Source organism: Mustela nigripes, chromosome 2, assembly GCF_022355385.1.
Source record: "Mustela nigripes isolate SB6536 chromosome 2, MUSNIG.SB6536, whole genome shotgun sequence".
Lineage (NCBI taxonomy): Eukaryota > Metazoa > Chordata > Mammalia > Carnivora > Mustelidae > Mustela > Mustela nigripes.
In genome coordinates, this window is record NC_081558.1 from 113,060,811 (window position 1) to 113,087,321 (window position 26,511).

The window sequence follows — 26,511 nt, forward strand, 5'->3', positions numbered from 1 at the left end:
AGGTAATGTTTATTCACTGGGAATGCTTTCCACAGCCAGACAGCTATGCTGACAATCTCTCAAGTTTTTTCTCCCAGTTTGTTTACATTTAAATGATAAGTTTGTAAAACTTTTTAAAACTAAATTTTGGTTGGATTTTTTTCATGAAAGCCTTTTTTTCTTTATCCCATACATACAAAAATGGTTTAAAATGTAATTGTTTTTTTAAGAACCCTATGTGTTGGAAATTCTTTAATCTGCTCTTTCCTCTTTTCCCCCTCCTCTGAAAGTTTTACATAATGTAAGCTTCATTATGTCTTTTACCTTCCCCCGGCTTCCCACCTCGGGAGGTACTAAATGCTATTAACCAGTGCTGAAAAATGGCACTGTAAAGGTATGGGAAGGACGGAGCCCCAAACTACAACCTGCTGTCCTTTCACGCCTTCCTCTGGAGACTGTTCCATCGGTGCCGAGGTGTGTGAGAAAATGCTTTACGGCACCGTCATCTTACTGAGTTGCTTCACGTGAGGAAAAATGGGGTTTTGACCCTGCCACTCAGTGACTCAGTTCCACATTTTGGATTGCATACTGGAAAAGAAGCCAATCTTCTTGCTAGTAAACCAACAACCCAGCTGTATGCAGTGGTGACCCAAACAATGGATATAAACCTAAAAAATCTGAGGGAGGGGAGAGGTGGAATACAATAGTTCTCGGGATCTGAAATCTCCTATTTATTTGATCAGGTTACTTAACTGACGCTTGACAGAAATCTCACTGGTGGGGATCTCTTAGGATCTAGTGGACATCTGGTATTAACTTCCTTTCAGGAAAAATGAGAAATGCCAGTTAACCCAGAGAACGTCTGGGTTCTGAAATTCAGCATTAGCCGCCTCAGGACAATTGTGTCTGGCCTCCATTTTGTCTGTCGTTCAGAGCTGGCTTCCACCTACAAGTACCCTGTGCTATAAGGATCCGGGGTAGTTGGGTGGATGGGTTTCTCGTTCTTTTTTTTTTTTTTTCTTCCTTCAGGGTGGGGGATCGGTTTGACTTTCTTTTGTCGTGGTTTGTTTTCTTTCATTTTCGGCAAGATCAATTTTAGCTGCAAGGACTTGGGAAAAAAAAAAAAGAAAGACTCTGAAGGATGCTGCCCCGTTTTTCCTTGAGGCCTAGTTTTTTGTATTCTGTCCTGAGCAGAAGTCCTCCATCACAGCCTGCTGAACCAGTAGCACCCAGAGATTTTTAAGCCGAGTTCCCTCTGTGGGGGGAGTTTTTAGTTTTGTTTTCTTAAAATTCTCTTTCCTTAGCAGCAAGGTCTTATTCCTGGAGAATCTACTCCATTGCAGACTCCCTGCAGCTTCAGGAGCCTTAATCGATTAAGTGCTGTCAGCTTGATGTACTCCTCCGGACTCTGGAAACAGCTGTGGGTTCTATTCTGTATTTCCGCCGTGTGTAGCGAACACAACAGTCGGAGGCCAGATGACCTGTTAGATGGCTAGCCTTGTAAAAACTCGACTCTGTATGTTCCCATGTATGTTACCGCAATGCTCCTTCTGTTGTACAGTGTCTGTGAGATGCTCTTTGAAGATGGTACTTTTATTTTATTTTATTTTTTCATTTTCAATAAAAGTACATTACCTCCCACTTCCTGGTATTTAATCCTGTTGCTGAATGTGCCTTGTGTGAGTGTGTGCTCCGGCGTTGCAGGACCTCAGAGCTGGAGGTGGCACTCGGTGGTTCTTGGGGGCTGGCTGCCTTCCCTCACTGCAGGTGGTGTTAGACATATGCTACCTGAGGTAACATGTTTTTGTTTTTGGGAGGGAGTGGGGGGTGGGGAGGGCCCAGGGGAGGGTTTCTGGATTTTGGATAGTCTGCTTTGTTTGCTCTCTTCTGTACTATTAAACTGCCGATGTTTATTTTCAGGAATGTTTTGCAAATGCACTTCTCACTCTTCCCCAGTCCAACTGTAGGTACACTGTTCCTTTTTATCAAATAAGCACGTTTGAAACAATCCAAAAAAAAAGAAAGGTCTTAATTTCCTTTAAAGACATGTATCAATGTGTGGAGATACTGGAGTCAGGTCAAATATATCCTTTTTAATGACCATGTGTTTAGAATTAATTTCAGCTCATGGACAGGTTTATGTTACATTAGAAAGAGTAACAGTTTTGGTGGTGTACTTAAAGAAGAAAAAAATCCAGATGAGGCCTACTACCTGCGAAATGCCTTGAGTAACTATCCGCAGGCGGGTAGTCAGTCCTATTTGGTCGTTCAAGGTCTTCCTCTGCTTATGCGTGTAGCACTGTGCAGTGGAGCTGCTTCCTCTTTCTAACTTAACATAAAGCTGTGGCGTGGTGTGTGGGTGCCGTGGAGATGTTGACAGCAGCATGTGTTTCTCCCTGTAGGCCTTCATGGTGAAACACCTCTTGGAATACAGCCAGGTCACAGATTCTAACCTCAAGTACAGCTTGCTGTTAGTCCTGGGCCTCCTCCTGACGGAAGTCGTGCGCTCGTGGTCTCTCGCGCTGACTTGGGCGTTGAATTACCGAACTGGTGTCCGCTTGCGGGGGGCCATCCTAACCATGGCATTTAAGAAGATCCTTAAGCTAAAGAACATTAAAGAGAAGTCTGTGGGTGAGGTGAGTAAGGGGTGTTCGCTTCAGGGCAGGGAGAAAGCTCCCAGCTTGAGCTCGTTCCTGATGTTGGATCTCTGCTTTGTCCTTCCATCTTCCTCCTGAGACAAGGGGCCGGCGTCCTTGCAGGGTCCTCTCACTGCTCTCTCTGTCTCGTAGCTCATCAACCTGTGCTCCAACGACGGGCAGAGGATGTTCGAAGCAGCTGCCGTTGGCAGCTTGTTGGCGGGAGGACCCATTATTGCCATTTTAGGCATGATTTATAACGTAATTATTCTAGGACCAACAGGCTTCCTAGGATCAGCTGTTTTTATCCTCTTTTATCCAGCAATGGTGAGTAAGCCTCCTTGCCGTATTGTAGCAGCTTCTCCTTAAATGAGCTTCTCCTTAAACCACTCCACTAGGTTTCATGTAATAGGCACTGTTGAGGTGTCACATCTCTGACTGGAAATTTCCTCAGAGCAGGTGTGGAAAAGTCTTGAAAGAGCTAGACAGTGTTCAGTCCCTAGAGGCAGAATTTTGTCTGGAGAGGAAGTATGGTGTCCTGTGAATAAAGGCCATGACTCTTAATGAGATTTGAAAAAAAGAGTCTGTCTGAGTGAAGGAGGAGGCCAGCAGGTGAACTCTGCCCTTAGGAACACGAGAGTGTCTGAGTCTCTTTGTCTCAATTTGATGCTAACCGATACGGCTTTTCTGCTTTTCTTTGGTAACACTCAATAACCATAATTGCTATGAGAACAAAGTTTGTTTATAAGGAAGTTTGTTTAACTTCCTTGCAAAGAGATAAGAATTAGGTAATATTTTATTATGATTTAATAGACCAGTTTTATTAAAAGGCAGTGCAACTACAAGGTGCTCATTTTATTTTTCATAATCTTAAGCAGCTTTGTTTCCCAGAAAGACTAGACAGTTCTTAAGTTTGAATAAGCCCTGACTTGGCATGATATCGCTTTTCCTTTTAGATGTTTGTATCACGGATCACTGCATATTTCAGGAGAAAATGTGTGACCACCACAGATGAACGTGTCCAGAAGATGAATGAAGTCCTCACGTACATTAAATTTATTAAAATGTATGCCTGGGTCAAAGCATTTTCTCAGAGTGTTCAAAGTGAGTTTACAACTTTCATATGTGCATGTTGTAGAAGGTCTTTGCTTCCTGATCACATTAGTTGCTAGGAACCCTAATGTCATAGGATCATAATAGCTTTTTAAAATATCTTACGATCTTTATATTGGAAGGAATCTTAGAGACTTGAACTCATAGTCTCATCTCACATGGGAGGAAATTAAGACCGGGAAATTGTGTTTTTTTTCCCTCCACGGTAACTTAGTAGTTATAAGCAATTCATTCAGTTTCAAAGCAGGCCCCCACCCCCACCCCATGTATACTGTCATCCTGCCCATAGTTTTATGGCCTGGCTATGAAGACATCACAGAAAACAACACCAAGAGGCTTCTGAGAGCTTTCCCCTTCCGTCCCACCCCAGGTGCAGGCGCATCACAGGCATGAGATGTGTGAGGTGTGAGATCCTGGGGAAGGGGGAGAAGGGCCGCTCTGGGGGTCAGGACAGCTGGAGTCCGGGCCTAGTGCAGCTCCTCAGTCACCGGGGTTTTGGGTTTGTTGTTTTAGTTTTATCTTTTCAAATAATTGACTTACGTTGAGTCTCAAGGCCCCATCCTGGCCCTATCCTGCTTATCCTGATCAGTCAATTCAGTGCAGACATAAACATGTCTAATATGGGAATGCCACAATGCTTGGAGGAATAATTAGCATTAGACTGGACGTTCAAAAAGGTCTCAACAGAAGTCGGAATGATGGGCTTAAAAAAGGTGGCATTTAAGAAGGGCATATTTAAAGGCGCTTTAGAGTTGAAAAAAGTCATCCATTGAAACTTAAGTATAAGAAATGAGGGCTGTCCATTGACCATCACCTCATAGTAAGCTAACCTGAATATGTGGCAGTTATAAAAGTTAAAAGTTAATGCAGTTTGGGGCACCCGGGTGGCTCAGTGGGTTAAAGCCTCTGCCTTCGGCTCAGGTTGTGATCCTGGGGTCCTGGGATTGATCAGTTGGTGGTCCTCAGGAGGAGGTGGTCACTCAGAGGTGTTCCAGCAGTGGGTCAGGTGACTTTATTGAGTAGTGAGGGAGTTGTCAGTGGAGTGGAACCAATGGTTGTGAACTGGGTAGCCTCCAGGCATGTTGTAGGCAGAGTGACTGCTGATGGTCCTTTCTGCCTCTTTCATTCTGTGGTTTCATAATTTGAATGAGAGTCTCCTCATCCTTGAGCCCCTGACTTTGGTGTATATTGGTTTGACAGGAGTGTTCTTTCTCATAGGACTTAAGCAAGGTATATGGTCAATGTGAAAGCAATGGGTTAGATTTTTTAAAATAGGACTTATGAGCTAGCTCATAAGATGGTTCCCAGTGTCTTGAGCAGTGGTAATACCTTTAAGCTCAGTACAGAGTTTCTCAGAAGAATTGCTTTTGTGTTTAAAACTTTAAACACACACACACACATACACAAAACTTGCCACTTTATTGTCCTACTTCCTACTCCATGGTCTTTAGTTCTCTAGGATTGCTGTGTTAATAAGGGTCTCCATTTTGCAAATACTTAAGAAAAATCTTTCTGCCTACAAAAATTATATTTTACTCACCTTCCGTCAATCATCCTCACTGCCTTTGGTGTGAAAGCCTCTACCCAGCACTGACATACGGCGGGCACTGTAGTAAATCTGAGTTCTTTAAATTCTCCGTTACCATGGTTGTAGTCTTTTCTGTTGTTTACTGGAAATAAACAACAATCAGCCAGGCAAACGAAAGAGCCATTTACAGATACAATTACCCTGTCCATTCCTTCTAGATGTAAGATGTTTGCAAGAAAAATCAGATGAAAGCAGAAGGTGTTCATTGCACTGATACGTAGGGACTGGTTTCTGTTAGATTCATTCTGTAACTTGATTCCATTTCAAACCTCAGGCTTATGTACCAGCATTAACAGTAATAACTGATAGTCAAGCTGACCTGGGTTTTGCATCATGGGTGTTAAAGAGTTTTGTGTGTGGTTTTTTTTAAAATTTATTTTTTATTTTTATTTTTTATAAACATACATTTTTATCCCCAGGGGTACAGGTCTGTGAATCACCAGGTTTACACACTTCACAGCACTCACCCTAGCACATACCCTCCCCATGTCCATAACCCCACCCCCTTTCTCCCAGCCCCCTCCCCACAGCAACCCTCAGTTTGTTTTGTGAGATTCAGAGTCACTTATGGTTTGTCTCCCTCCCATTCCCATCTTGTTTCATTTATAAAGAGTTGTTTTAAAGCCTATGTGGCTGAAGATCTACCAAGTGTTCTTTGGTGACAGAAGACCAATATCTCACGGTTTCTTTTGACTTGCTTTAAAATTGGCTTGCTTTTCAGCAATTGGCTTGCTTTTTATTTTTAGAAATCCGAGAGGAGGAGCGTCGGATCTTGGAAAAAGCTGGATACTTTCAGAGCATCACGGTTGGTGTGGCTCCCATTGTGATGGTGATTGCCAGTGTGGTGACCTTCTCTGTTCACATGACCCTTGGCTTTGATCTCACAGCAGCACAGGTCAGTGAACCATCAGGGCTTGGGAAGATTTTAGAAATACCACATGTAGAACTGCTTTGGTCCTCTTCTTGATATGGAGGAGTCCCCAGTAACCAGAAGGTATTTTTTCTTTCATGTGATTAAGCCAAGAAGGAGAAGAATGGGGATTTAGCCCTAAGCACAAATAACGTATGGATTATTTTAAGTCAACCCAACTTTGGATTTAATTCTGAAAAGACAAATCATCCTTTGGTTCAGATTTACTGAGAATTTTAACTGAAGGTCTTATAAAAGCTCTTCCTTTAAAAAAAAAAAAAAAAAAAAAAGGCATACGTAGGGTGCCTGGGTGGCTCAGTTAGTTAAGCGTCCAATTCTTGATTTTGGCTCAGGTCATGATCTCAGGATCATGAGATCAAGCTGTAGGTTGGGCTCCACACCCAGCAGGGAGTCTCCTTGGGATTTTCCCTCTCCCTCCTTTTCTGCCCCTCTCCCCCACTCACATGCACAGGCTCACTCTCTCTCCAATAAATAAATGAATCTTAAAAAAAAGCATTTGTGACTCATACCAACTTGATAGTCAGGTTGCTGCCTTCCTTAAATCTGAAAGGAAATTGATGTCTTGTTATTTTTGTTGCAGTCTCTAATCAAGCTCAGTGTCTTTCTTTTTCCTATTTTCAGGCTTTCACAGTAGTGACTGTGTTCAATTCCATGACTTTTGCTTTGAAAGTAACACCATTCTCTGTAAAATCCCTCTCGGAAGCATCAGTTGCTGTTGACAGATTTAAGGTAAGTGGCTCCCTTCCCCTCCTTCATGTCAGGAGCCTTCCCCGGCAGAGCTAACTGTTGCCTTTACTCCAATGGGCCACACAAGGTGCCATACTTGGTTTTTGTCCACATCTGGTCTTTTGTCCAGTTGGTAAGAAAGGGGGCAGTAGACGGGAGTGAATTCAGGGATGGGGCTAGTTACCTTTTCAAGTGAATGTGAAATTTTACATTTTGTCAACAGCCCATCTAGTTCTGGGCCGCCAGGATTTTGTTCCCCTTCAAAGCGAGGCCCTTCTTCCTCGGCCTGATTTGGGTATATGTCCTAAAACTTCCTGGGCCTTTCAGTGACTCAGACTTGGAAGATCAGAATCATAGGGGGACTGTCAGCTTTTCCTCACCTCGGTCTACCGTCGACCTCTACCAAAATGCTATTGTCATTTTGATTGGTCAACATGCTATGCCCTTTTCCGTGCTTTCTCTTTCGTACCTTGTAGTCACCACTCATGATGCAGGGAATGCAGTGACGTAGGAATAGTCATACAGTGACATCATGTTGCAAAGTGCAGCTAAGGAAAGACCAGGTTTTTTTCTGGAGGTGGTTAGTTGATCATACTTTGACTGTGTTCTTTATGCCTTCAGAATCATACAAATAGGTGATACAAGAAGTTGATAGATTTGGGAGGGTGAGGGGAGAGATATTTGAAAGTGGTTAATACTTTTTAAAAAGAAGCAGCACCTGTGTGGGCTGGAATTCCTTGACTACGCTCCTGTAGGGAGTAGCTCGCGCACTCCTGCCAAGCCTTCTTGGCTAGTGAGAACAAGGCAGAAGCGATGCTGGTTGCTTGAAGGCTTGAGGCTCATAGGCGTTCATATCATCACCTTAGATGTTTGGGGGGAGAAAGCAGTTGAGACTCTTGGAGAATATGAAGAATGGAGAAGAGCTTCCACGATTTATTTGGATTCTGCTTGTTTACAGTTAACAGGGTGAATTTTGTTTGGGCAAGAAAGCCAGTCCTCAAGAATGCATCCCCAGCTCTGTGCCCTCCCTCCCTAAGCTGCTAGAAGGCGAAGAGCCAGAGCCATAGAAAAGAAATGGCCTAATTGTAATCAGAGTTTTATTTTGCTGAATCTACAATACCTAGTCATGGAAGAAAGCCTGTGTTTTGACCATAAGATTATCCCCGTCCTTGTTAATTAGAATGGATTTGGTAGCATTTGGGATGAAACAGTAAGAATTGATAGTACAGGTTTGTTCGCCCTGTGTTTCTTGAGGGCTTTCTTCTCTTCCGTTTACTGGTGAGGACTTGCGTTCCCAGGTGGATTTCACACCACAGCTCCTTCCTCTATCCAGAGAACTTCAGGGTTAATAATAGAAGCAAAATCACCCACAGCTGTATTACATGCCCCTTGAGGCTTCAGTTCTTTTCTGTCTTCTTGGCAGGCTCCTCCTGCCCCTCATCTCCCTCCTTCTCCCCCGTCCTTCTCCTTCTCTACCTGCTGGGAAGATGATAACAGGTGGAAAGGCAGTAAGAGGCCACCTTGTGACATTTCTAAGATTGTTGTCAATATAGAGTTGCCAGCTTGAGCAAATAAAAAGACAGGACCCCCAGTTAGTTAATAACTACATGGGATATAACTATACTACCAAATTATTCATTGTTTATATAGAATCAGAATCTAACTAGATGTCCTGTATTTTATTTGGCAACCTTCTGTCCTTTCTCCTCCTCAACAGACACATTCTGGGTGAATGAGGGTTCTTCCCCCCCACCCAAAGATTTATTTATTTATTTGACAAAGTGAGAGAGGGAGAGCACATACAAGCAGGCAGAAGTGCAGGTAGAGGGAGAGGGAGAAGCAGTCTCCCCGCTGAGCAGAGAGCACAACGCAGGGCTCGATCCCAGGACTCTGGGATCATGACCTGAGCCAAAGGCAGACGCTTAACCCACTGAGCCACCCAAGTGCCCCGTGCATGAGAGTTCTGTTTTGTTTTTTTTTTTTTAAAGATTTTATTTATTTATTTGACAGAGAGAAATTACAAGTACACTGAGAGGCAGGCAGAGAGAGAGAGAAGGAAGCAGGCTCCCTGCCGAGCAGAGAGCCCGATGCGGGACTCGATCCCAGGACCCTGAGATCATGACCTGAGCCGAAGGCAGCGGCTTAACCCACTGAGCCAGCCAGGCGCCCCGAGAGTTCTGTTTTGATAGTTGGTGTCCTATGGTAAAGTTGAGGTTTATGGTTTATGTACCTCAGAGTTTCTATTGTCCTGGAAGGTGCCAATCCAAGTAGATGTAACTTCAAGTGTTGTGAGCCCATTGGGTGCCTCCGCATGTCTCAGGAGGAGGACAGCCTGCAGGGAGCCCATGGGAAGGATATGGGGAGAAGGAGCTGTGCAAACTGGAGCACTGGCTTATTTTTTTAATAGTCTATGAGGCCTGAAAGATCCCTTTAATAACTCCTTAAAGAAGAGAAATGGTGGGAATTTGGTTAGCGTATGGCTTTACTCTGTGAAAGTGGTGAAAATATTTGGCATGTTATTCTTAGCTCAGTTTTTCCATAAGGCTCTGAATAAATGAAATCAGTAGCTGTTTTTGGAAAATTAAACCTAAGACTGATGAAGAGTAAAGGTTATCGAGGGTATTTAGAGCCATGACACTTCTCGGAAGATTGGAAATTAGGAATGGGTAGGAGATGTGGCAGTCAAAGCTTGGAGTTTAGGATCTAAGACAAAAGACTTGCTCTAGGGGAGGAAGATTTTATGTTTCATTTAATAACACCTTGCAAACTTTAAAATAGTTGGGGGTTCTCAGTCAATAAGCAGAGTCCTAACCCTGAAAGGCATCTTTTATCTAAAGTCTTTTGAATGTTAAAGATTTCAAAATTATTATTATTATTACTCATTATTATTTTTACCATATGAGAATCCAACTGCGATAGCATTCTGTGAAGATCTGCAGTTTAAGGAACTGTCAGAATTGGGTTCATAAGGTTTATTATAGGCAGTTTTTCAGATCTCATTTTAGAAATACTTAGCTTTTCAATCATTCCACTTTTTGTCCCTAACATAACTCAGAGGGACTCTGGGAATGAGTGGGAGGAAAGGCTAGTTGTCCTCCCAAGGATATTTCCGAAAGAGGTTCCCTTCACTTCCCCCCAAGTCTGTTCCTTTGGTTATTTGAATCCTCACAAGTTTCAAGGCAGAACTTTGAAGTCATGAGAGCTTGCCAGCGATGAACCCAAGCAAGCTAGTCGTGGTCACCATCTCAGATCACCTGTCCCCACACACATGTGGTGTGTGGTTGGTGAGGGAAGCCCACAGGATTTGAGGCTCCTCGGGAGTATTCTGGAAGGGAAACGGAGCCATTGAGGGTCCGTCTAGGAGAGCAGCATGCCCTTTGGTTTTTCTGCTTGCATTTGACCCCCTGCTCTTCAGCAAGTCATGGGTGAGAATGAGGGGCTGCCTACGGGTTAGTTAAATGCACTTTGAGCACCCTCGATTAGTAGTAGACAGGGAAAGGTAGGTTAGGACGTGATTGGCAGTGTAGAGCGCTGGGCCACTGAAAAGGCCCCTGTCCCTCCTGAGGGTGTCCCCACACCCCCGTGACCTCTCACTGGGCCTGAGGCTGGGCTACACTAATGAGCTACCTTTTGCCCTTCAGCTTCCTTCCACTGTATAGCCTGATGTGTTTTGCCACGTGAGTGTGCGCCGTAGGCTTGTCCCCCTGGTCTTGGTCCAGTGTCTCATCTTTGCACCTCTCTCACAACTCCTATCAGAGTTTGTTTCTGATGGAAGAGGTTCACATGGTAGAGAAAAAGCCAGCCAGCCCTCACATCAAGATAGAGGTGAAAAATGCCACCTTGGCATGGGACTCCTCCCACTCCAGTATCCAGAACTCACCCAAGCTGACCCCCAAAACGAAAAAAGACAAGAGGGCTGCCAGGGGCAAGAAAGAGAAGGGGAGACAGCTGCAGCGTGCCGAGCAGCAGGCCGTGCTGGCAGAGCAGAAAGGCCACCTCCTCCTGGACAGTGAGCAGCCCAGCCCTGAGGAAGACGAGGGCAAGCACATCCACCTGGGAAGCCTCCGCCTGCAGAGGACACTATACAGCATCGACTTGGAAATTGAGGAGGTAAGCTGGTGCCTCCTGTCCCCACCCACACCCCGTCTGACTGTGGGTATCTGCAGGCCTCCTTCCCGCAAGAGCAGACAGCCATCTTCCTTGCACCAGGGTACCCGTGGGCTGGGCCTGGGCTAGTTGGTGTGCAACTAAGGAGATGTGGCCAGCTCCAGCTCCGCAAAGGAGTAGTTAGGCATCTAACAGTAGAACTTCCTACCAACTCATCTCAAGAGATGCTCATTTTATAAGCAAGGAAGTGAAGCATTCAAGTGCATTCTCCAAGACTTGTCCCTGAATAGATTCTAATTGTATATGAGCTGTAAGAGTTATTTCTGGTTATTATGACTCTGGGTGAGCCTCTCGTTACCAGTAGGCTGTGCAGAGCCCAGACCCTGGTCCATGTAAGAACTCTCAGGGCTGCTGTTATTGACAAATCTCCTGTAATTATTTACCTACTTCCTTACTTGCTTTAATTGCAGCATAATTAGTAGCCAATGTTACATTAGTTTCAGGTGTACAACATACTGATTCTGTGATTGTTGATCTTTCACATAAATGAAGGGTCGTTAGGATGTGTGACATCACAGCCTGGGTAGCAGAGGACTGGAGTCTCTCCAAGGGGCTCCTGTGCAGAGTAGCTGGAAGAGACTCTGGTTCAGGGCTTTGCAGACACACTCTAACTGGGAACCAGCTGCACCATTCAGAGGGGCTAAGATGTATGTGTATCTGTTAGCTCATGGCCAGATTTCTGAAGGCAGGCTTGCCAGGCACTGTTGTGGGCCTGGGGCTGTAGCCGCAGGAAAGCAAATGGACAAAAACCTCTGCTCCTGGAGCTTCTGTTTCAGTGGGCAAGGACAGATAGTAAAACAGTACAATGCATGGTCTGTCAGATGGTCTGTCAGGAAAGCAAATGGACAAAAACCTCTGCTCCTGGAGCTTCTGTTTCAGTGGGCAAGGACAGATAGTAAAACAGTACAATGCATGGTCTGTCAGGCAGCCCTGAGGATGAGAGAGTGCTGGGGCCTGGAGCAGGTGCAATTTAAATAGGCTGCCTGAGGGAGGGTGTCATTTAAAAAGTGGTATTTGAGCAAAGGCTGGAAAGACATGAGTAGGGGAGCCGTGTGGGTATCTGGAGGAAGAACATTCCAGGCAGAGGGAACAGAAGCAGAGGCCCTGAGTCTGCAGCTTGCCTGTTCCCCAGCAGTGAGCATGGGAGAGGAGGGCAGATGCTGGGGGCCGAGAGAAGGTTGGGATACCAGAGCCTCCTGCTGTGACTTTGCCGTTACTCTGAGTGGGAGGAGATGTGAGGGGTTGGAGGAGAATGATAGGATCTGACTTCTGTATCCTCTGGATCCAGAGCCAGACAGAAGAGAGAACAAAAAGCTCCTGCTCTTGAAAGCTGTCAACAAGAGCAGGAGAGGGTACCTCGTGACAGCACCTGAAACCACTAGTGTAGGTCATCATTAGCCATCCCGCACATCCATTTTTGACTTCAGTTAACTCTTAACCACGGGCTTCTTATTTAATAATGATGTTCTTGATCATTGAGGCAGCTCTATTACATTTCTCATCAGCCCTGTTAGAGCATTATTCCTCATTCAGCTTGAAATGTACTCTCTGCTTTCTGTCCGAGCCTCCTCCTGCCCTTCAGAGCCCACAGCCACATGACAGACCTTTAGCTGTTTTGGAGGGGGGGGTTCTTATTCTTCCAGCCCCCACTTCAGGGTGGGGAAGGGAAGTTAATGTTCGCCCAGGGCACTTCATTGTTGCTATCTCTGTTAGTCCCGTGGAGTCCAGAGAACAGAGCTTTCTCTGTGTAAACCTCACTGACGTGAGCAGAGATCCAGCCTTTGACTTGGTCTCCTCATTACCATCAGGCTGTAATCTTTCAGACTCCAGGGCCATGTCAGAAACTTTGTCCAACGTACTTAGCCCAAGATACTGTACTTGGTTTTATAAAGATCACTCCTTCCCTCAAGTTGCTCAAAGCCCAGTGAGAGACAGACTATGGAAGTGACCCAATTACGAGCGCACGGTTGACAGGTGTTAGTGGAGCTGGAGTTCCACTCCAGACCTGGCTGCCCCCAGGATCCATGCTCTCCTGCACATCACTCTCCCTTCCTTTGCTGCGGGACTGGTTGCTAAGCAAGTGGCCCTTTTGAAATCACTTGCCCGTTCTTTTTTTTTTTTTTTTTTAAGATTTTATTTATTTATTTGACAGAGAGAAATCACAAGTAGATGGAGAGGCAGGCAGAGAGAGAGAGGGAAGCAGGCTCTCCGCTGAGCAGAGAGCCCGATGCGGGACTCGATCCCAGGACTCTGAGATCATGACCTGAGCCAAAGGCAGCAGCTTAACCCACTGAGCCACCCAGGCGCCCCCACTTGCCCGTTCTTAAAAACTTTGACCACCGCCTGTTGAGAACTCATTATTTTACCTGGAGGTACTCAGTTAATCACAACCTTTTCCCCCTTGCTTTTAAGTGGGATTGATGGTTTCAGTAGTCTCCAGATTCTTAGAAATGTTTTGTAGAAAAATGGAAACAACAGTGCACATAGTTTTTATTGAAAATAATTTGTAGACTGTAGAGGAAAACATCATATAAAATGAAATGAAAACCAACAAAATAATTTTCAAGAGTTCTGCCCGCGTTTCCAAAAACAACAAAAATCAGTAATCACAAAACATGGGTCACCAAAAAAGTAAGAAAGAGGCTGGGCTTTTCTAAAAGTGGTGTGGGATACCTTCCTGTGTGTGGCTTATTAAGTGTTCTGAAAGGCTTCCACATTTGTTCCCTCCCCCATATGCCCTGCAGAAGCCCTCTGAAGTATTTGGCTGACAGGGAGGAGACAGGTAAGCGACTCGCCAGGATGATCCTTCCCCTGTTGGACTGTCGTGTTTTTCCTCGAAGAAGTCAGCAGTTCCCGGAGATAGTGGTCTGTGGCCCTTTCATGACCTTCCTTTCTCTGTGTGCTTTGTCCAGGGTAAACTGGTTGGAATCTGCGGCAGTGTGGGAAGTGGAAAAACCTCTCTGATTTCAGCCATTTTAGGCCAGGTAATACTTTGTTTTGTCCTTGGCCTTTTCTGCTTCTTTCTCTGGAATGTGCCGCACAAGAGTCCTGGGAAGAATGAACTGACTTCCCGAAGAGACTCAGGAGCGATAGAAGCAAAGTGAACCCTTGGTCTGTGTCCTGCATCCTGCCCTGATCCCCGTGTTCCCGCCCCTTATCAGCATCGTATCTGGGAGTGGGGTCAGTGGGTGCCTGAGGAGTGACTGACTGATATCTAGCTGGAGCCATCTCTTTCAGCTGCCTTCTTTTATTCAGCAAGTATTTATAGAGTGCCGTATGTATGCCAGACAGTGTGTTGGGAAATGTCAGAGATAAGCGGTAACACTCTGCCAACAGAGTGAGGAAGCCAGGCCTGCCAACATTACCAGCCTCCCTGTCAGAGAGATTGCTGTCAGGATTTGATCTAGAAGCAAAGCCCCACTCCGTTTACAACCTGACCATTGAAAGAATTATGCCCTTGGGAGCTGATGGCCTAGCTGGGGAGCTGTGCCTTCCAAACACACAAGCATTGCACGGAGCAGAGAGTGAATGGTTCACAGAGGGCCCAGCAGGGGGCTGTCAGGGTTTAGAGTGGAGGCGGGGACAAGGATCATCCAGCTGAGGCAAATGGTCTTTTCCTTGTTTTAAAATTGAATGCTAGGGAAAATAACCAAGGAATTTCCACCTGCTTTTTTTTTTTCTAAGATTATCTTTATTTATTTGATAGACAGTGATTACAAGTAGGCAGAGAGGCAGGCAGAGAGAGTGAGGGGGAAGCAAGATCTCCCTGAGCAGAGCCTGATGCAGGTCTTGATCCAAGGACCCTGGGATCATGACCTGAGCTGAAGGCAGAGGCTTTAACCCACTGAGCCACCCAGGCCCCCCTCCACCTGCTTTTAGTTATTTTTTTTTCCCTTTTTTTTTCCCCACCTGCTTTTAATCTTGAATCAGACTAGCTTGACTCTGGTGGTCGAGATGAGGATAAGCAAGCTTATTCTCACCTGCCTATGGATAAGGTCCAATGAGTCATTTCTCCATATTGAGGAAATTAAACACCGGCAAGATGGCGCTGGGGAAGGTTGTTTTATAGTGTCCCCCCTTATGGAGTATTTTGTTTGGCACAGTGTCGCTCTCACAGTTGTTGGAAGCGTGGCTCTCCCCGTGAGCAGTGATCCCCAGTGTGGTCTGAGGAAGGCCTGCTCCCAAATCATCTGGAACCACAGCCCCTCCGCCCCCACACTGCTTTGTGAGAGTGCAGTAGGATTCAGCCCTTGGTCTTTGCAGACAGCCAAAGCCTCCTAGGGATGCTGATCATTTCTGGGTCAGATGTAAGGGTCCATGATGAGAAACATAGGGGAAATGAAGGGAGAGGTGGTACTGAGTGGGTGATGGTTAGGGTGAAGACAGAATGGGACTTTGCTTCGAGGCCACATCCTGACAGCGATCTCTCTGACAAGGAGGCTGGTAATGCTGGTGGGCCTGACTTCTGTGAGTTTCACTCCTTGTTGGCTTTCTGCAGTATGGCTATTCATGCCACAGCAGCTAGAAGAGTTGAATTTCCACAGGAGACCCTCCATGGGTTTCTGAACGCTTTGGGTGCAGACAGTGGGCCGACCAGTTTGTGGGGAGTTAGTACCACTGTAGTGGTGGGTACACCCACGTACGTACACTGTGCGTTAACGGTGTTGGAGAGGACAAGCTTGGATGTGCGGGCTGGGTAACTAAACTTTGTTTCAAGCTAGCACATTCCTGACCCAGGACCAACGTCTACTGTCAGTCCCAAAAGGAACCCTGAAAGAGGACAAAAAGCATAAATCTTATCAGTCACTGTGGCTGAAAACACAGTCAAAGCACGGGGCTCATCACGCAGTCTCTTCCTGTTGAATGAGAGGGTCCATCCTCATTAAATGGATACTCTGTAATAGTAGTTGATGTCTAACGATTTTCTTCCTCTTTGGTCCTCATTTTACAGAAGCAGCTGCTTTAGCCAACAGCCTGGATTAATTAATTCTATAGATGAACTGTGGCAGGAACTAGCTCTAAATCCTTGCAGCACCCTCCTCAGGGGACTTCTGAGAGAGCCTTCTGCTCCAGTCCTTCCCTTAGTTAAAAGAGTTTGCAATTAGGAAGAGAGGGTAGCTTATGGGTTGCTGAATGAAGTGTTTGTTCGCTCCAGTCATAGATTACGTGAGATTCCGATCACACATAAGCAAGGAGAACTTTTATTTTCTTTGCTGCTGTAGCTCGCTGTCAAACAAAGGCGAGGTCAGGATTCGGGTCCAAAAAAACATCCAAGGAAATTCCCCAAACTTTGAACTCCATTGTGGAATTGTGGGGGGTTCTGTTGGCTTAGGGTGGTGGTTTTGCATCATGATGCCATTGGATGGTGTCTGTCTCCCTAGATGACACTTCTAGAGGGCAGCATTGCAGTCAGTGGAACCTTCGCTTATGTGGCCCAGCAGGCCTGGATCCTCAATGCCACTCTGAGAGACAACATCCTCTTTGGGAAGGAATTTGATGAAGAAAGGCAAGGAGTGTTTGGTTTCTGTCATGCTTTCCGTCTTGGCCATGTGAGATGCAAGGCAGCCCACGTCAGCAGGCTCTACTTCCAATCCGGTCCCTGATGCCAAGTCTCTTTATGTCCCTCAGATACAACTCTGTGCTGAACAGCTGCTGCCTGAGGCCCGACCTGGCCATTCTTCCCAACAGTGACCTGACTGAGGTACAGACCTTCTGCCCCTGGTGGGGCAGTGTGTTGAGCGGAGAGGAAGATGGGTGGCAGGCCAGTGCCAGAGTCACCTCCTAGTAATGTGTCTTAAATGTGGGAGTGGCTACACAGGGAGTTTAGCTTTCATTGGGACTTTGCGTTCAGAAAGCTCTTGTTCCTTAAGGCAAGGTTATCAACACTACTTGTTTTAAGCATATAAGTATTTCTCATGTCATGTGTTTTTTTGGTTTTTTTTTTTTGAAAGGGAGAGTGTATGTGAATATATGTGCACATGGTGGGGGTCGGGGGAGAGATGGAGGGAGAGGGGGAAAGAGAGAATCTTATGCAGGCTCCACGCTCAGTGCAGAGCCAGACACAGGGCTTGATCTCACAACCCTGAGGTCATGCATGCCCTGCACCCAAATCAAGAGTGGGACGTTTAACCGACTGAGCCACCCAGGCACCCTCTATGTCATGTGGATTTTAAACAAAATCCAATTGTTGTTTCAGAGTCAATGTTCTCTACAGTGTGTTAAAAACCGTAAGTCAAGTATGTGCTTGTTGAGGTTCTTCTATGAACTTCATTCTGCCAGCCAACCTCCTTACTCATAACACAGTTAATAAGGAGCCCTCTTCAATTAGAAAGAGAGAGGAGTTAGCCCAAAACCTCTTTCTTTGGCTCTCTGCCCCAGAGCAATTTGCAGAGGTGTGTCTTTGGCATTGGCTTGTGTTCTTTGGTGGGGACATTTGTTTCCCATGACCTGCCCTGAAAGTCTCTGGAGCTGGCATTTTATCCAGCTGACTTCAGTTAAATCCTTCAAACCAGATTTGGTACATGGTTTCATTAGTTCACTGGTTCTCAAATTTTAGTCCCTAGACCCATAGTGGATAAGCACCAATCGTGTTATTGGGAGCTGGTTAGCAATGCAGATTTTTGGGCTCACCCTACACCTACTGAGTCAGAAACTCTAGGGGCAGGGCCCAACCATCTGTTTCAGCAAGCCTTGTGGGGAATCCTGATACATGCTCCAATTTGAAAACTCTCAATTCAATGAATTTTTTTTTTTTTTAAGGACAAGTTCTTTTTTCTGTTTGTTTTTTAGTTACACAGCCAGTTACCATTTGACAATTGATTTATTCTTGTGTTCATTTAGTAACATTTACCAGAGGCTTGTCATATGCCAGCTCCATGTGTAGAAGCTGCTGGGCACTGGGAGTATAAGGGAATCAGATAATGATCATGCCCTCAAAAAGCTTACAGTTGACAAATAACTATCAAATAAGCTGAGAAAAGCTTTCAAAACTTAAATTAAAAAAATTTTTTAAAAAAAGAGTCCCCTTTCTTTTGGGCAGTAGTAGAGATGGGGGTTGGGGGAGGTCTCACAGAGGAGAGGGTGCTGGAGCTGAGCAGACACAATACAGAAAAGGCATGACAGTAGCATGAGGATTCATAATGGACACACTATTCAAAATGGCATAGATGCCAGCAAGCAGAAGAGAGGTTTTCTGGCAGTGGAGGCTGAGAGCTGCTGCAGAGCTAGGTGGCAGAGGGGCCTGCTTTCTATGACATGTTGGCTTAGGTTTTATTTTGTAGGGCTCTTGAAATAGAGTTTTAAGCGAGGGTGGGACATGGTCAGCTTCGTGCTTTGGAAAGATCTTTCTGCCCCCAGAGAATGGATTGTAGTGGTATGTCAAAGGGGAGTTCTGGAAGAGGCAGAGTTGTCTTCCTCTGGGCTGGCACAGTTCCAGCGTGGGCCCTGGAGGGTCAGAGTGGCACATCTTCTGGGGGGGTCAGGGGAGTTCGGTAGAAGGAGCGGGTTTGGGTGGAGCCGAGGAGCAGTGACTGGAAGGATCGCTGAGCTTGGTGCTGAGGCTTCCCTGTGCTTTCTGGACTCTTGTAGATTGGCGAGCGAGGAGCGAACCTGAGTGGTGGGCAGCGTCAAAGGATCAGCCTGGCCCGGGCCTTGTACAGTGACCGGGACATCTACATCCTGGATGATCCCCTCAGTGCCTTAGATGCCCACGTGGGCAACCACATCTTCAACAGTGCTATCCAGAAACACCTCAAGTCCAAGACGGTTCTGTTTGTCACCCACCAGTTACAGGTATGTGGCGTTCTTCCCCAGGCTGCCCACCCCGGCTTAGGAAATCAGAGACAGGGAAGTGGGCTTGGTTCAGGTCCCTCGGTGGAACTCCTTAGAGCTTCCTGGAATCATCAGTGTTTATTTCCTCAGCAAATAGCCCCTGGCCCACTGTACCAATAAAGCTTCTGTACCGATGTACCAGATGGCCGTCTGAATTAGAGATCCTTGGAGCCTGTTAGCTTTTGCATATAAATCAGTAAGTAAAAGGGCTGAGAGGAGTAGGCTGCAACTGGAGTTTGGGCAGAGGGAGTTTGGAAAGCGTCATGTTAGTATCTGTATGCAAGTGGGAACTGTTTAAGGAAAACAAGCTCTTTTCCCTCTGTCATGCCAAGACAAGCAGCCACTTGGGAGAGCAGCTCCAGGATGTTGCTGTCTGCTTTGCATATGTTGTCAGGTCTAGGGGGCTCGTCCCCCATCGTGCTGCAGAAAATCTGTAACTGTGTGTTTCTGGGCACCGCAAAGGGGTGCGAAGTTTAGTGCAAGTCTCACGTGGCTCTGTCGACAGATCTGTGTCAAAAACCGGAGGCGTTGCTCTTTGAACCGCATCACAAGGCGCAGTAAACTAAAGCAGGGCTTTCTCACTCTTGGCACTATTGCCATTTGGGGCTAGATGCAGAGGGCCATCCTGTCCATTGCTGGCCTCTATCCACTAGATGACAGTGGCCCCCAGGCCCCATTGTAGCAACCGAAAAGGGCTCCAAAGTGTGCTAGATGTGCCCTGGGAGGCTCAGTTAACTCTAGATGAGAACCCCTGAAGCGGGGAGCAGCGGGGAGGGGGCTGTTGGATGTGTTTGCGCCACTGTCTGTAACACCGCGTCGTCCCTGGCTTTGTCTCCAGTACCTGGCGGATTGTGATGAAGTGATCTTCATGAAGGAGGGCTGCATTACAGAAAGAGGCACCCACGAGGAACTGATGAACTTGAATGGTGATTATGCCACCATCTTTAACAACCTGTTGCTGGGAGAAACACCCCCGGTTGAGGTAAGATTCGCATGGTGTTTGTGGGCATTGCCTCTTTTCTACCAAGGGAGACGTGACCACAGCCAGTGATGGAGAGATCTCAGCTGAACTCCGTGTCCGTGTCTCATCAGCAGGGGCCCTGTTTTTTGGTGACCAAACCCCCATGCTTTAGCTCACATGCTGGTGCTGCTACACAAGAGCAGGATAATGGGGCTGGTGGGTGGGTGGTTTCTGCCACTGAGAACTTATTAGTGAAGCAATGACAGGGAGAAGGATTTGGGCTCAGTGTGTGCTGTTGTACATATGTGACTGAGCTTCCTAAACTGTCATTCCTGAATGAAAATTAGGAAGCTCCTTTTTAAATAAACAAGTGAAAGGAATGGTGGGGAGAGAAATATTGCGTACATTTGGAAATGATCCCTGATGCCTTGGCTGCCTACTTTGGCCCTCATTAGCTGACATCTACTGTGTCCCAGTTACTGGCTTGGACACGTCATAGGTGTCATCCCATGTAGTCATCTTAATGGAGCTCTGTTGCAAAGTAGGATTATCCCCCACTTGTATAGCTGAGGCAGTGGAAGATCAGAAGCCTCACAGTCAAGGGCGGTTTCACGTCACTGTGCTCCTCAACCTCACCATCCTCCCTCCTGTGGCACAACACAGAAAGATGGCGGCTTTCCATGGCTTTCCTCTGGGCTTCAGTTAGGCCAAAACAGGGGTTGTTTAGATAGAGCTAGCCAAAGAAGTTGTTTTTCCTTCTTGTCACCCTGCTCTCATTTTGAGTTCCTTATTCTGTGGTCCCCTGGTATTGTAGGGGCACACTCATGCACTCAGCCGGGCTAAAGGCTACTTCTTAGCTACCAGGTCATTTGATGTCTGCACAGGATCAAAGCAGAGTTACTGGGACCTCTCACAAATAGTATGACTTGTGACCAGTGTGTTTAGGCCTCCGGGAATAACGAGCATTCCAGAGAGTCACTGGCAATGTCCACAGAGATGCCCGAATCCACATGTGGATTTCATGATCTCTCGCTCTGACCCTCGGGGTGCTTTGGACTCTTCAGAAGTTTTCCTCCTCACTGGAGACGTGGAGGGGGGAAATGAGAGGGAGAGAAGTTAAATTAGGAAATGTCTGAGGAGCAAAAGAACATTGAGAGTCAGTGGACTGCAGCAGAGAGAGCACGCTGCCTTAGGAACGTCACTTAACTTTCCCGAGCTTCGGTTTTTTTATCTTAAAAAATGGGGGTGGCAGGGCGCTTGGGTGGCTCAGTCGGTTAAGCATTTGCCTTCAGCTCAGGTCATGATCCTGGAGTGCCGGGATCAAGTCCTGCATTGGACTCCCTGCTGAGCGGGTGGTCTCCTTCTCTCTCTGAAAATACCCCTCTCATGCTCACTGGCTCTCATTCTCTCTCTCAAATAAATAAATAAAATCCTTTAAAAAAAAAATGGGGATGACACCTGCTTCTTAGAGTTGTTGCATAGTTAAATGAAATAATATATAATCTTACCTTAGTAAGTGGTCAGCAAATGATCATTTTCTCTTTAGTGCATTTTTTCACACACAACAGTGAATACAAAACTTAGATCCCCATCTTGTGTTCTGTCATGACTTTAAATTTTACATTGTTTTCTGGGTTGTTTTTTTTTCACTGTCAGTTTAAAAAGCCTAGTTGAAGAGCAAGCTGACAAGGACATAGAATTAAATGTAGCAAGCTCAGGATGCCTGACTGACTTAGTCAGTAGAGCACGGGACTGTTGATCTCAAGGTTGTAGGCTTGTTTTGTTTTTTAAAAGATTTATTTATTTGAGAGAGAGAGAGTGCAGAGGGAAAGGGAGAGAGAATCCCAAGCAGAGTCCCCACTGAGCACAGAGCCCAACTCGGGGTTCGATCCCATGACCCTGAGATCATGACCTAAGTGGAAACCAAGAGTCAGATGCTCAGTCGACTATGCTACCCAGGCACCTTGGGGTTATAGGTTTGAGCCCCACATTGGGTGTAAAGACTACTTAAAAGTAAAATCTTTTAAGAAATAAATGTGAACTATATTAAGGGAATTTTTTATATAAAAATAAGAACTTGAGAATGGGAGCATGTAGTCTCAATTATCTCAGGTTCAATCTGGTGAATGTTTATGAAGTCCCTTTATGCCCTATTGTGGGCAGTGCTTGGTGCTAGAGCTGGTATTGGTTACCACCATGAGTCAGATGTCATCTCATCCTTGAGGGGCTCGTGGTCTCCTAGGGAAGACTGGTGCTCTTACGCTCTTACAGGGAACCGTAACACCAGCTCACGTTCGCAGCAACATGCTATCACAGAGTCCAAACCCAGTGCCTGGGAGAACAGGAGAAGCTGTGAATTCATCCTACAGGAGTCTAAGTTGCCTCAGGAAGGATTTAAGATTTGACTCCCTCTGAATGGGAAACAACTGTAACTGAGTTAGGGTGAGGGGAGGGGCATTCCAAGTGAAGAACCAGGGTGGACAGAGGCCCAGAAGTGGGGAGTGGCAGTGTGGTGTGAGGAATGGTGTGAAATTCAGTGTGGCTGGAGAGTAGAAGCCACGGGAATAGGAGAGGAAATTATGGAGGTAGGCTAGGGCCAAAATGTGGAGGTTTTGCAAAACCAGGCTGAGTTTCAGTGTATCCTGTGGTAGCAGTGGGAAATGGTCAGATGTATGATTAGATTTAGTGATGTGGAGATCAGAGATGAGAGGAAAGGAAATGACCCCAGCCCTAATACTTTGGGCAAGTTGGGAGGGGAGGAGAGCATTGGGAAGAGCAATGTCGATGAAATAACAGGATCGGAACCCACCTCTCAAGGACCGAAGGACTTGAGGAAGCACAAGAAAGTGGCCCTTTTAAGAGGTTGGGTGTATCTCTTCTCAAGAATAGCAGCATCTTGGGCGCCTGGGTGGCTCAGTGGGTTAAGCCGCTGCCTTCGGCTCAGGTCATGATCTCAGGGTCCTGGGATCGAGTCCCGCATCGGGCTCTCTGCTTGGCAGGGAGCCTGCTTCCCTCTCTCTCTCTCTCTGCCTGCCTCTCTGCCTACTTGTGATTTCTCTCTGTCAAATAAATAAATAAAATCTTTAAAAAAAAAAAAGAATAGCAGCATCTTGAAGATGACTCTCCAGTATGTCCTGTGGACCTTGGTCTGAATGGCCATATTGTAACCAGTGACACTTTTTTTTTTTAAATATTAGATTAATTCGAAAAAAGAAACCAGTGGTTCACAGAAGAAATCACAAGACAAAGGTCCTAAAACAGGATCAGTAAAGAAGGAGAAAGCAGTGAAGCCAGAGGAAGGTAATGACCTTTTATGAGATTTTAGATTTGTCATTAAAGTTTATCGGAAAGTATGCCATGTGGTAATTCATAATGTTTGACAGTATTGTGTGTTGTGGAGCCTCTGGCCTTGTGTTTCTGGAATAATAAATTATTGTATAATGGGAGATCATGAGGCCCCTTCTGTTTGCTTAAACAGACCAAAGCAGTTAAGAATGACCTTTATTTAATATTTTGCCTTCTCTATGCACTGTGGGTTGTGTCTGTGATCATAGCTGAGTCATCTTGAGTAAGGAGAAATGGCATGATGGTTAGAGGTACACCCATCCTCCTGTGATTCACCTGTGCTCTTTATTTATTTATTTTTTTAAAAGATTTTATTTCAGAGAGAGAGAGCAAGCATGGGCAGGGTGGGGAGTGCCCCTCACCTCTGCTGTTTAAACATCATGCCTTTGGCTTAGGTCATGATCCCGGAGTCCTGGAATCAAGCCCCCAATCAGGCTTCCTGCTCAGTGGGGAGTTTGCTACTGCCACTCCCTCTGCCCTCCATCCCCCTCGCCCCCCCCTGCCCCCCCATGCTCTCTCTCTCAAATAAATAAATAAAATCTTAAAAAACAAAAGTCAGTGCCAGTCTATGGCTGGTTTAGTCACTAGAGCAAGCGACCCTTGTGAGTTCAAGCCCCATGTCAGGTGTAGAGATCATTTAAAAATAAAAATCTTGAAGCACCTGGGTGGCTCAGTGGGTTAAGCCTCTGCCTTTGGCTCTGGTCATGGTCTCAGGGACCTGGGATGGAGCCCCGCATTGGGCTCTCTGTTCAGCAGGGAACCTGCTTCCCACCCCCCGCCTACTTGTGATCTCTCTCTGTCAAATAAATAAATAAAATCTTTACAAAATAAAAGTAAATAAAAAAATTAAAATCTTAAAAATAAAATAAAAGTCAGTGCCAGTCCAGGCAGAGATGTTCCGGCACCAGCAGTGCCTCCATCTTCAGTAGCTCCCCTGTTAGAATGATACCCTCCTGGCTTTTTCTGATGAGGCTTCAGCTTACAGCACAGCTTTTTACTGCTTGGCTTTCACTGGCCAGAGGTCTGGCTCCAGGTTTCTTAAATCCTTTATCTTATCAACTAAAGCAAATATTGAGACTTAGGAAAACTATTTATAATGCCTCAGGCATTTTCACCTTTGTGAATTTTCGGCTGCACTTATCAGTTTCCTGGAGGGAAAGAACAAAGAGCACAGCCCTGTGGTGAAACTCTTTTGTGAGGTCACCTCACATTAGGAATCCGCACTTTGGCCCAGGGCCTATCTTCAGTTCCTATTCTTGAAACCACACAAATGTTTGGTGGGAGCAGTTGACCCTCCTGATTTAGCCGCTTCTCTCCTTCCTTTCCGCCACTCCCCTTCCTTTCCATAAACCCGGCAGGAGATTCTGAATTGGGTGTGATTTGAGATACCTGTACACTGGCAAAACAGCCCAGAAGGCTGAGTCATCTAAGTCCCTGGCATCAGTAGTAGAAGCCTGAGGGAACGTTTGTTCTCATCCACAGAGCCCCTGACCTGGATACTCAAAAGTCTTCATGTCCTCCAGGCACGTGAAGCTTGTTCCAAGATAATTGGACATTGCCCATGATACAGAGACTCTGGCTTTTTGGAGGGCTGTTTCTCTGTGTTAGTCCATCAGCCTAAGTCACCTGACTACCCCCCCCCCAACCCAGGGAGCTCTCGGGAGGTACCCATTTGAGCCTCTCTCTCCTCTTCAGCCAGTCACGATGGCCTGAATTTACCTCCAAACCTCCAACCCCAGGGCCACGACCCTGGTTCTAGCCCCACCATCGTGCAGCTAGAGTGTTAGAGATGCATCTTTTTAAATCTGTCCCTCATGCAGACAGCTGAGAGGTCTAGTTAAAAACGGGAGACCCACCAACTCACTTTCCCATGGGAAGTCTTTCAGGGCCTCCCATTTCACAGCAGCATTTCCTCATCTTGGTCCTAATAGCGCACATGTAGAAAATGCCATTAGTGTACGGGGCACTGGGACGCGTGGACGAGACTTCTCCGACCATCCAGAGATCTGTAGTCTGGGATTCAAACCTCCGCACACGCGTAGTCCATTCTCCTAAGAAGTTCTTGTCTGAAGGATGAAGTTTAGATGCCGTTGTCCTCTGACCACAGCCTCTGTAGTCAACCGTGTCTCCTGCCGCCTGTTAGGTGCACTTACTACTGGTCCGGCCTTGCTGAATTGGCTGGCTGTTTTCCCACTTCTGGGGCAGTGCCCACCTTTTCCCCACCAGGTCAGAGCTGGCATACCTTTTGAGACCATAGAGAGAGCAGAAAGTTTTTCTGAAACTGCTCCCCCAAGAGGTTAGGTACTACTGGGTGTTCCCATGCTGTCTTGCATACATCTCCAGCATTGCATTTTAGCATATTTTATTGCCATTATGTGGGGTTTTTTTGTTTTGTTTTTTTGTTTTTTTGCCATTATGTGTTTGTTTTATCTGTGTGTCCTGCCGGACTGCGGAAGGACACTCCACCAGACCTTAAGGGCAGGGACATGGTCTTAACGGTCTTTGCTGCTGCTTCAGGGCCTCATCCTGGGCCCAGGGCATAGTGGTGCTTAGTAAATGTTCAGTGGAAGAATATTCTAGCAAGGATAAAAGAATTCTAATATAGACCCATGTGAAACTATAGGTTTTCTTTGATTTTGCGCTTCTGTAGGTGACTTAGTTTTGGAAAAGTAGCTCTTTCCTGCTGAGTTCATGTTTCTGTTTTGTTTTTTCCTTACCTAGGGCAGCTGGTGCAACTGGAAGAGAAGGGGCAGGGTTCAGTGCCCTGGTCAGTGTATGGTGTCTATATCCAGGCCGCGGGGGGCCCCTTGGCTTTCCTGGTCATCATATCCCTTTTCATGCTGAATGTGGGCAGCACCGCCTTCAGCAATTGGTGGTTGAGTTACTGGATCAAACAAGGAAGTGGGGTAAGGTTCCTTGTTAATAGGAAAATTATATGTCTCGGGATGTGGCTGTTCCTTTGTATTCTCTGCCTCTTCTTGGGGAAACTGCTCTAATTTTGGCTGGAAAGAACTCATGAGTGAGGATTACCCAGGATGAAAAAATGAGCCCCTCATGTGGCCTCACAGGATAGTTGATCCCTGACCAATTCACGTTAGCAGCAGGACACCTGCAGGCCATCTGCCCTCCTCCACTAGAAAAAAGAGAAGTGGAGGGGCAAAGCCTGCCTTGCATTCACCACAGCCAGGCCCCACTGCCATTATCCTGCCCCTCCTTGGAGCTGAGAATGACCCTG

General features: G+C 46.2%; 1 protein-coding gene across 4 annotated transcripts in view; it reads left to right on the forward strand.

Annotated features, from left to right (window-relative positions):
• ABCC5 (ATP binding cassette subfamily C member 5) overlaps positions 1–26,511 on the forward strand; it is an 86,974-nt gene that overhangs the window by 32,520 nt on the left and 27,943 nt on the right. Inside the window, exons 1-15 of one of the 4 annotated variants that reach the window (XM_059391435.1) lie at positions 6–1,772; positions 1,900–1,942; positions 2,382–2,615; positions 2,769–2,942; positions 3,572–3,719; positions 6,063–6,211; positions 6,869–6,976; positions 10,730–11,083; positions 14,053–14,124; positions 16,522–16,646; positions 16,769–16,841; positions 18,728–18,931; positions 19,809–19,952; positions 23,129–23,231; positions 25,998–26,182. In XM_059391435.1, coding sequence (XP_059247418.1) covers positions 1,913–1,942; positions 2,382–2,615; positions 2,769–2,942; positions 3,572–3,719; positions 6,063–6,211; positions 6,869–6,976; positions 10,730–11,083; positions 14,053–14,124; positions 16,522–16,646; positions 16,769–16,841; positions 18,728–18,931; positions 19,809–19,952; positions 23,129–23,231; positions 25,998–26,182 — 2,103 coding nt within the window. In that variant the 5' untranslated portion in view covers positions 6–1,772; positions 1,900–1,912. Of the gene's footprint in view, positions 1–5; positions 1,773–1,899; positions 1,943–2,381; positions 2,616–2,768; positions 2,943–3,571; positions 3,720–6,062; positions 6,212–6,868; positions 6,977–10,729; positions 11,084–14,052; positions 14,125–16,521; positions 16,647–16,768; positions 16,842–18,727; positions 18,932–19,808; positions 19,953–23,128; positions 23,232–25,997; positions 26,183–26,511 lie in introns of those variants that run through there. The other 3 variants (XM_059391434.1, XM_059391437.1, XM_059391438.1) reach the window with 3 other exon arrangements.